Raw genomic sequence first — 10,527 nt, 5'->3', positions numbered from 1 at the left:
TTCTCCTCATAGAGCCCAGCCTCTGGGATAATCTTCTCTGCATACAGGTGAAAAAGGTATGGAGATAGGACACATCCCTGGTGTACATTCTTCTCAATTTTGAACCATGCAATGTTGCCCTGCTCTGTTCTGACGACTGAATTTTAAAATTTCAATGGATACTATAAAACTGACTTCTCGAAAGGTGATAAAATTACTTATCTATTAATAAAATATGAGAATATTTTTCCTCATCTACATCAGCATATTAGTAATTTTCTCTTTACTGACAGTTAAAAAATGGGTTTTAATTAGGTATCATCAATAATGAGTAACATTAAACATACTGCCATATATGTCAAAGATTTTTTCCTCTGAGTTAATCAGTCATATCACTTTATGATCAAACCAAATTATGTGTTATGTGCTATTAAGTCACTTGCAACTCCTAGCAACCCTATGTGCAACAGCTCTGAACCCTGCTTTCTCTCAAGCCAGTTTCATTGTCTCTGACATACCTATCCCCATTCAATACTAATCCAGACAATGAGTCAATCCATCTTACCCAGGGCCTTCTTCTCTTATGCCTTTCCTCCACCCTTTCAAGCATCATGTTCTCTTTTTGGTAACATGGTGAGATGGTTCTTCAAAATCCTTGCCTCCCCAGAGCAACCTGATTTCATCCTCTCCAAAACTGGCTTATTTGTTCTCTTAGCAATCCAGAGTATTTCAATATTGTTCTCCAGGGTTGTTTTTGTTTTATCCAAAATTTACCATCTAAATGATAACTGATCAATGTCCTCAGATCTAGTAATTATAAATTGCTTAAGCAAGAAGTAAGCATGCCATTTAAAAGTAGCTCTAAAACAATTAAGGTAAGCATTAAAAGAACAATGACTATGTATGTCACACAGTTAAGTATATATGCACTATGAGTGTCTGCACAGTATGCATGTGTCTTAACCTGCATTCTATGCTGTGCCAGACTTCTGCATTTCTCAACAAAATAATTGTTATAGAAAGAAACTAATGGTGTCATACCTCTCAAAGATAGTTGAGAAAAAAAAAACCAACCATGTGTAATATACCCTGCTTGCTGAAACTGAAGAGGACCTAAAGCACCTGCTGCAGAGGGTCAAGGACTGCAGTCTCCAATATGGATTAAGGCTCAATGTCAAGAAGACAAAGATTCTCACCACTGGACCAATTGGCAGCATCAGGATGGATGGTGAAGAGATTGAGAATGTACACAGCTTTAGTTGGCTTGGCTCCACAGTCAACACTCTTGGCACCAGTAGCCAGGAAATTAAAAGGTGCATTGCCATGGGAAAGTATGCCATTAGGGACCTCTCCAAAGTACTGAAGAGCAATGGTGTCTCTCTGGAGACTAAGGTGCATCTGATACAGGCTGTGGTCTTCGCAATCACTTGTTATGCATCAGAGAGTTGGACAATGACCAAGGAGGATAGAAGGAGAATTGATGCCTTTGAGCTGTGGTGCTGGAGAAGAGTATTGAGAATACCATGGACTGCTAGGAAAACAGATTCATCCTGGAAAGGGTTAAACCGGGTAGCTTCTTGGAGGCAAGGATTCTGAGGCTCCCTCTAACATACTTTGAACATGTTGTGAGGAGGGACAGGTCCTTGGAGAAGGACATAATGCTTGGGAGGGTGGAGGGACAGTGCAGTAGGGGAAGGCCCTCTATGAGGTGGATGATTCTGTGACTGGGATAATCGGGATGGGAGTGTCAGAGACAGTGCGATTGGCAAAGGACAGAGCGGAGTTTAGGGCTGTTGTACATAGGGTCGCTATGAGTCGCAAGTGACTCGATGGCACATAACAACAAACAACAACAATATAGTGATGCCTGTGAGAACAGGAGCTCAACCATATTGCCTAGTTTCTCTAGTTTTCAAAATTTCCTACAATTGACAGGGTATATCTCACCACTTTTCTATCACTATCAATGAAAAATATTTTGATCTTTCTTTCTTTAATGACTTTTCACCTTCCATAAGTTCCACCTTTCAAAGGTTTTACTGTAATTCTATGTAGTAACCCTGGAAGCACAGTAGTTAAGTGCTCAGCTGATAATCGAACTCACCAGTTATTCCACAGGCAGCTGTTCAAAATACCCAGCCACTACTCAGGACAAGGATATGGCAGTCTGCTTTCAGAAGAATTCACAGCTTGGAATCTATGGGCTAGTTCAACTCTATTTTTTAGGGTCTCTTTGAGGCAGAATAAGCTTGTTTATAAAAGCATCAAAATACATATGAATACTCTACTATCAACCCAATGATCCCAACTTACCCATTAATAGATCTGAAAAGCTTTTCATATTCTTGAGGTGTAAGATCAATCCTGAAAACAACAGAAAAATAGTTATAGAATATCTGATTCTTAAGTTCATGGAAAAAGTAACGCTCTAAATGCAATCACCACATTAATTTTTGAAAGCCACAAGAAAAAGAATTCTTAAATTCCAGGCAATATTACATCTCCACATTCCAAGAGGCATTTTTTCCCCAAACTGCATAAAAGTCACATGAGCTTCATCTTTATTTTGCTATGACCAGTAATGTATCTTCCTGTGTTCTTAAGTCATCTGCTGTTGTGACATATGTTAATAGGCACAATATTTTTAAAATATGATATTTGAGACAAGTGATTTTTCTGTAAGCATTAAACAAAGGGTTTGTCATTTATGTCTTAGGATCAGAAAAACAACCAATCCTATAAATTCCAAGTCACCATTTCATGCCCCTCCCACTCCCAACTCTGTGGGGTCTACTACGTATTTACAAATCAGATTTAGAGTTAGACTTAAAATGTACCCAAAGAAATAATGGTCTTTCCCCCCTAGATTCCTGAGAGGTAATGCTAATTTTTTCCCCCCTGCAAAATTGAGGTGTTTTTGTTATTATAGAAATTCCAGCCCACACTGTGGTAACGTGGTGAATACTGGCCAGGACAGAGACTGCTCTGATATAAAGTTTTACCTTTGCAGGAGGGGTCAGGTGGAAAGGGTGTGATTTAATCAATCATGTCTATAGGAAGAGGTACCAGTAAGCTCTGGACCAAGAGGCTCCATGGGCTTCCTGGTTTGTGAAAACAGACAGGCACGCGGGAGAGTAGCATGCCCTTCAGGACATGGAAACCCCTCTTTGCGAATCCTCTCAACCTTTTCCCTATGCATTTCTTTGTTTGTGTCACTCTTTTGCTAATAATAAAGTTACAATTGTAAATATGATTGCCATGAGCTCAGTAAGCCATCCTAACAAAGAAGGAGGAGTGGGAGCAATGGCTCGGAAGCAAGGGCAGCTGGGAACTGCTAAGCTCACAGCAGGTATCCTGTGGGTATAGAAGAAAGCATATTCTCTGTCTCCTCCAGCGAGCAGAGCTAGAAAGACAAACTTGATCTAAGACCCGGGTCATGCCATTGAAGTGTAGCTGAGTCAGGACATCACCAACTGCACTAAACTTGAGTCACATGACACCCCAAGAACACTGGGCCACTAATGAGACTTTATTGAGACTTTAAAGTCTCTTCCTTAGAGTGGGGGCACACAAAGTATCCATCCCACTTCAACAGCTCTCCGGGCCTAGGCGAGACTGGCTCACCATGAACTGTTCCTCTTGTTTGCTGTCTACTTGCTGTAATAAAACAGCTTTCACTTTGACAGCTGTCTATAACTGTCCCATGCATGCAGCTCGGTCAGATGTGATGGACACTGAACCCACGGAGGGGCTGAAGCCACAGGTCCTCATCGGAGCACTCAGGTAGCTGCATGGGATCCGAGATAATCAGCTTGTGCAACATAACAGTCAGGAGGTCAGAAGTGAGGAATCCAGAGGGTGGGGATCCTGGATGGGTAGTGAAAGAACAGCAAAGCTGCAGGGTGTCACGTGGACAGCCAAGCTTGTAGTGGACAGACATGTGAAGTCTTGGGTCTATTTGGCAGTCTGAAGGACAGTGTCCTTCTAACTTGGGGAACTTGACCAAGCTTGTGCTCCAAGGGCAGCTGGTGGCAGAAATGAACAGAAAAGTGGAGAGTGGGGTCTGATATTTCATTAATGACGTACACACTGACTATGGAAAATGACTGTCAGGGGAGTCAGATCCACATAGATATGCCTTATCTTCCATTTCTGGGGCAAGCTTGACAAAAGACTCCTGCAGGGTCCCTAACCATTACCATACTAGTAACATTTTAGCACCTTTCCCCAGAGGGGAAAAAAAACCCCATGGGATTAACTTGTGGCAACTGCTACAACCTTTAATTAGGTCACAATGAGAAATACCTTCTTGTAAAAAGAAAGAAATGAAATGCAAGAATAAAGGACAAGAATATATTTAATGAAATTCTTCCAAGATCATCCCTACATTTAGCAATCTTCTCTTTCTGTAAGAATAAGCAAAGCACATGCAATTTGAATCTATCATAAGAGCAGATTTTTAATCAGGTATCAACCAGAGTCCATCATTTCTATCCTGGAAGATGGGAGAATTTTTTTTACTTTGTTTTGTTTAAGGGTATAAGTTCCAGTAGAATACTTCTCCCATTAAGTGGATAACCTATTATACAGAATGTGGCATACAGTATTGAGGAGCAAAAACGTCATTCTAGAGATCCAGGCCATGATCTTCACAATTTTTTGCTAGATCTCAGAGAGCTGGACAATGACCAAAGATGACACAAGAAAAACTGATGATTTATGGTACTGGAGAAAAATAGTGAATATACCATGGATTGCCAAGAGAATAAATAGGTCTATCTTGAAGAGGGTGAAAACAAGTTTTTCCTTCAAGGCAAGGATTCTGAAGCTCTCTGTCTCACATACTTTGGGCACATGACCAGGAGGGACCAGTCCTTGGAGGACATCATGCTTGGAAGGGTAGAGGGACAGTGCAGAAGAGGAAGACCTCAGATGAGATGGACTTACCAAGTAACTGGGGAATGGGGATAGGTGTGTTGGAGTTAGTGAGACTGGCTCAGGACAAGGTAGGCCTCAAAGCCATTATACATAAAGTCCCTGTGAGGCATAGGTGACTTGAAGGCAAGTAACAATACACATGCTACAAAAAGTATTATTTTATTCCACATTCTGCCTGATTTCCCCTTTGTGTTACCCCTTAGATGCAAATAAACCACACTAGTTAAGAAATCCTGGTCCCTTCATCAGCTCGTGGTAACACACCCTTTAGCAGAGAAATCCAGAGCATTGTTGGAGGGGTGCTTACATCACCTTGCATGCAGAAAAGAGCAGACAATCAGAATGTGGAGCAACAGGGCGGTAAAGTAATTGTATAGCCGGCATTTGACTACTCTAAAATCCCTAGACTGTACAAACAAAAAGAAAACTAGCCAGCCAGGACCTAGAATGTTCTCCATGGGTCCTCTCAAAAAAGCCAGTTCCTGGCTGGTGCCAACAGCGAACTCACTTGAAACTAACTGAAAATTCAGCAGACTGAGATCACCCAAGCTTCTATGTATTAGTTAGTAGTCTCCAAAAGGCTTCTAATCTCAAACAATATCCCTTGATGATGCTATAGATTGGTGCCCTCCTAAAAGAAGTATGTATTGGAATCCTAACCACTATATCCATGGAAGGAAGCCCTGGTGGTACAACACTTAAAGCGTTCAGCTGCTAACCTAAAAATCAGTAATCTGAACCCTCTGGGTCCTCTGGTGGCATAATCTGTAGCAAGCTGCACAGGCAACCCAAAGGACGAGTCTCCAGTAGTTCAAATCCACCAGTGACTCCTTGGGGAAAGGTGGGCAGCATCTTCCCATGAGACGCACAGTAACTGAAAATTCACTGCAGGGTCAGCTATGCGTTGTTTCCAACTCAAGAGCAGTTAAGTTTTTTAACCTACCAGAAAAGAAATTTCTCTTTGTCACAGCCACTCACCTTTCATATTTCTGTTAGAGCAGCATTAAGAAATTAAGACAAATGCCTAAGCTGAAAATATACTGGTATATACCAACAGTCACATTCCCAATGTCTCTGGCATAAACATCAATATTTTGCAAGACATTTTGTTTCAAAACTTTGGTTATCCCTAATCCATCTACTTCCTCTTCTTTTGCTATTATATTAGTCATCAAGTCTTGCTGATTTCTAAACAAAGCATTTAAATATCAATCCCAATAACCAGGAACTTAATCAAGAGTTTGTAACTTCATATCTGGTCAACTACTAGCCTACTAGCCCATTATGTCACTATCATGGGAATAGTGCTAATAGTTAATGCACTGGTTCAGGTATATCTACCAGTCTACTTACAAAATATCTCCACTGGATATTTTATAGAGCACAGGTCTACCCTAATACACTTAGGGTCACCATGAGATACATACAGTTGACTTGAAATAGTAGCTTTGGGGGGGGGCTGGGGGAGGTGGTCAGTGACGTTTCTGTGGTAGATTGCTTTCTCAGTGCAAGAGACCTAGATCGGATTCCGGGCCAAAGAACCTCCGGTGACCAGCCAATGTCTGTCGGTCAGTGGAAGCTAGTGTGTTCCCTCTATCATGGTGAACAGATTGGAGTGGAGTTTCCAGACTAAGATGAAACCAAGAGAAAAGGCCTAACTGTATTTCAGAGACCCTCAAGAGTCTTCCCCTCAGTTCTAAAACTCTTCTGTTATCTGGTTTCCAATATGATCTCATTAGAAAAATTATATCAGCTAATAAAAAGAAATAAGGACTAAAGACCAAAAACAAATGCTTATCTTCCTATAGAGATAGTAAGTTAGATGAAAGAGATCAAGCAAGACAATTTTTTTGCCACTAAACTTGGTGTTAATAATTCTCTACACTGCCATATTTGTATTTTTATTATCAATAATATTCGAACAAATTTATCTTTGGTATAATTTTTCATTATTGAGTTATTTGTAAACACAGGTTGTTGCTGTTGTTGTTATGTGCTATCGAGTCAACCACGACTCACAGCAACCCTATGAGTAAAGAGTTGTGCTTTTAATGTGAAATCACTTATAATGGATTTGATAGGAGTATTAGGAGGCTCCATGGCATGTAAATTTTGTTTGATAATATATTATAAATTATCTATAAGGCTTTCAAAATCAAAGTAAGAAATTAATCACTGTATTTCTATTGGGTCTTTTTATTACCAAAATAATACTACTCTTAAAACTAGAATACCTATGCTTAATACTGAAGCAACAATGCTACATTAATCATTTAAAACTTCTAAAATAGAGTATCAAAGTATTTTAGAAGTCCTAAGTATTTATTTCCTACCTGTTTCCCAACCCTAACTTTATAGAATAAAAAAAGCTAGCTAAGTTAAAGATCCTTTTATCCTATTACTTTCATGGGGTCTAATGCAGACAACCTGTTCTGAAATAAAGGCAAATTATCCTTTTTCTTTGTGATACTATTGCCTATGACATACGGTCTTAATTATCTAGTATTGCTTTCATAGATATACCAACCACAGTGGAAGGTTTTAACAAACAGAAATTTATGCTCTTACAGTTTCGGAAACCACAAGTCCAAATTCAACTAGCCACCTCTAAGGCAGGTCCTTTCTGTCAGTTCTAGATGAAGGTCACTGCTTTCTTCAGTGTCACAGGCTCAAGTGTCCTTTGGAGAGCTTCAAGTATCTTGATCATTCCTGGTTTTAAGGAGCTTCCTCACATAGAGACTTGAATTCAAAAGGATGCTTTCCACTCCTGGCAATTCTTTCACGCTGGCATTAAGGTGTTTAATGTGTGGAATCACTTACAACGGTTTGATGGCTGGCTTCCCTCTCTGTGGCACAGCCACATCCCAGGGGAACACCCTTTACCAACACTGTGGTGGGATTAAGGCTTTTGTGTTCCACCCTTAACACTTTTACAACTATTTCGTTTATTAGCTCATGGGGAAAAATATTTCCACATTATTTCATTACACACATGAATTTAGAGGGGACACAATTCAATACATGGCACACATTTATAACAATGTTACAGACAGACATGGCTTCATGTATTAAAGAATCTAACATAAGCTTTTATGCATTGTATCTGTCACAAAAATGAAGTGTAATGTTACTATAGATAGTGATGAACTGATATGAGACAAAGCATTACAACTCTTATCCAGAGTGTAGGAAGTAGCACACCATACCTTATTGGTACAACTCTTGCACCTGCAGACTCCAGGTATTTTACATAGGATGCAGCAATATAAAATTTTCCGTAGGTTTTCATCTTTTTATGTGCCCTTTGCATTAATATTCCTAAATAACAAAAACAAATTTAGTTTCAGGATGTCAGGTAGGTTCTCTCTAAGAATGCAGAAAAGAGAGTTTAGATGGGTAAGACTGTGCAAGCTTTATGGAGCGATCTAAAGGGAGAATGTGTGGGCTGGGGAAGAAATGGGAAATGCAAAGTCCCTAAGTCAACTGCCAATTCACAAAGCAAAGAGTTAGAAAATGAAATGAGTATAGTAGCACATCACTGAGAGTAGACTTTAATGACGCTTTAAACGTCAATAAACTTTACAAGAGTAGAAGCACTGCCTGCCTTTCGCTGGCGTCCTCTCCCTGCTAGCTCTTCATCGGTGTTGAGTCATACTCACCTTGCATTGTCTCAAGAGCCTACACATTAGCCATTAGCCCCTCTAAAGTTCTAGCTACCTCTGCTCATCCTTTGTTCCATTCAGTCTCTTGTCTTCTTAGTGGCCTTTCCTAAGGAGCATGGTTTTTGTTATACCTCTCAGAGCAAAATGTACCTCTTCTTTATAATACTTATTCAGGTAATACATTTACATTATAGAATTTATTATTGGGTTAACATCTTTATACTCTCCCTGACAATAAACTCAGTGACCATAGTTCTGTTCACCACTGAAAACTCACCACCGATCCAGGGCTGTCATCCAACACATAACCAAAGCATGCAAGTGAACCTATGCCCACCACTCAGTTCTTCAGCATCTGTAATCAGTCACTTGCAATGACACTGTAGGCATTCTATCAGGAAGAGCTGTCAGCATTATTCACTTCTGTATTTCATTTCCATTTCTTACACTACCTGGCATTAGGTAATATTTTCAGGTATATATGAATGACGAAGAAATCCATTTGCATTCATAATCATACTCTGATAAAATACAAGTACTTCTGGAACAGTAACATCCGTGTACTAGTACAGTCTTGCTAATTAGTACTTTTTTCCTCCTCCCTAGCAAGCAAGATCACCTTTAATGAGGAAAAAGAAGTTTAGCTAAAGAAAACAGAGTTAAGAAATGTCACAGGAAATAATGTGCTACAGGGCAGGAAGAGGTGGGCTGTCACACACACGCATATGTGCGTGTGTGTGCAAACTATCTTAAGCATCCTAGAACATGTTGTTATTGTCAGGTGCCATCAAGTACAACTCATAGTGACCCTATCTATGAACAACAGATCTGAACCCTGTCCTATCTTGTGCCATCCTTACAACTGCTGACACACTCAAACCCATTGTTACTGTCACCGTGTTAATCCACTTGGCTGAGGGTCTTTCTCTGCTTTGCCGTTCCTCCACCTTTCCAAGAATGATGTCCTTCTCCAAGAATTGACTAGCAACCAGAGAAACATGGGCAATCTTCTCCCTGCGCTATTTACAACCTCTGAAAACTCGCGGCAGAGCCAGCTGTCAGTCGGTTCAGACTCAACAGCAGGGAGTTAACTACTGACACAATTTAATCCCAGACGAATTTCTCCCAGTAGTTTTCTTCCTGTTCTGGGTCTCTAATGCACACTGATCTTCACTCTTTGGTTAAACATAAATTTGCTGGAAACGAAAATTGCACACTTCACGTTTACAGCCAATAGAATCCCATGCGCCACTGCTGCCCCCCAGTGCTGAAAGATGACACAGTCCAATTTCTTATTCTTTGGGCGATTCCATTTTCGCACATATAGCATCTACAAACGTATCCTTAGCTAATTAGAGTGCAGTAAATACCATTTCACTGTGTGTCTCACTTTCTACCAATCTCAAGAGCCGTATTTACTCTAAATGAAACAGGAGGTATCTGCCAACATTTCAGTAGGAAATACATGGTGTCCAATTTTTATTTGTTCTATAAATTACTATGAAGCCAAAACCCAACAGGGCGTGGCTGCCCTATCAAAGGGGGGCGGGGAGTTATGAGGTTCAGTTTAGCAGCTGGCAGGGCCCAGTGACTGCCCGCGTGCCCCAAACCCCCTACATCCACCTTACCGACAATGGGCTTCTCGGTGGAGCCCCGGGTGGGTAAGGACAGCACGAGACAAACCGCTCCGCCGAAAAGCAGGCTCAGCAGGCACAGCAGTTGGCCGGCCTTCGCCATCTTGCCCGCAGCCTCCCTCCTGAGACGCCTCCCGCCGACTTTTAAAGGTCCTGCATGCGAACTCAACCTGCGGCGCCCACGGCAGCGAAGGCGAGCGGGACAAGCACGTCCGCCGTAGGCGGGGCTCCCAGTGCCCTTGTCCGCCCACAGGCACGACAGGCCAGTGCGCACGCGTGGCTGGCGCGGGGCGGAGCCGAGAGGCCGAGGAGGC

At 41.2% G+C, this 10,527-nt stretch overlaps 1 protein-coding gene across 1 annotated transcript in view; it reads right to left on the bottom strand.

Annotated features, from left to right (window-relative positions):
- GGH (gamma-glutamyl hydrolase (conjugase, folylpolygammaglutamyl hydrolase)) overlaps positions 1–10,316 on the bottom strand; it is a 34,248-nt gene extending 23,932 nt beyond the window's left edge. The window contains exons 1-3 of the mRNA XM_006880438.1: positions 10,208–10,316; positions 8,124–8,235; positions 2,293–2,343 (exon numbers count right to left, since the gene is read on the bottom strand). Coding sequence (XP_006880500.1) covers positions 2,293–2,343; positions 8,124–8,235; positions 10,208–10,316 — 272 coding nt within the window. The remainder of the gene's footprint in view (positions 1–2,292; positions 2,344–8,123; positions 8,236–10,207) is intronic.
- Between the last annotated feature and the right edge of the window lie 211 nt (positions 10,317–10,527).

Source organism: Elephantulus edwardii, unplaced genomic scaffold (genome assembly GCF_000299155.1).
Source record: "Elephantulus edwardii isolate Elephantulus edwardi_28Jun2011 unplaced genomic scaffold, EleEdw1.0 scaffold00008, whole genome shotgun sequence".
NCBI classification, from domain to species: domain Eukaryota; kingdom Metazoa; phylum Chordata; class Mammalia; order Macroscelidea; family Macroscelididae; genus Elephantulus; species Elephantulus edwardii.
The sequence above is the reverse complement of the archived record's forward strand: the minus strand, read 5'-3'. Positions and strand labels throughout refer to the sequence as shown.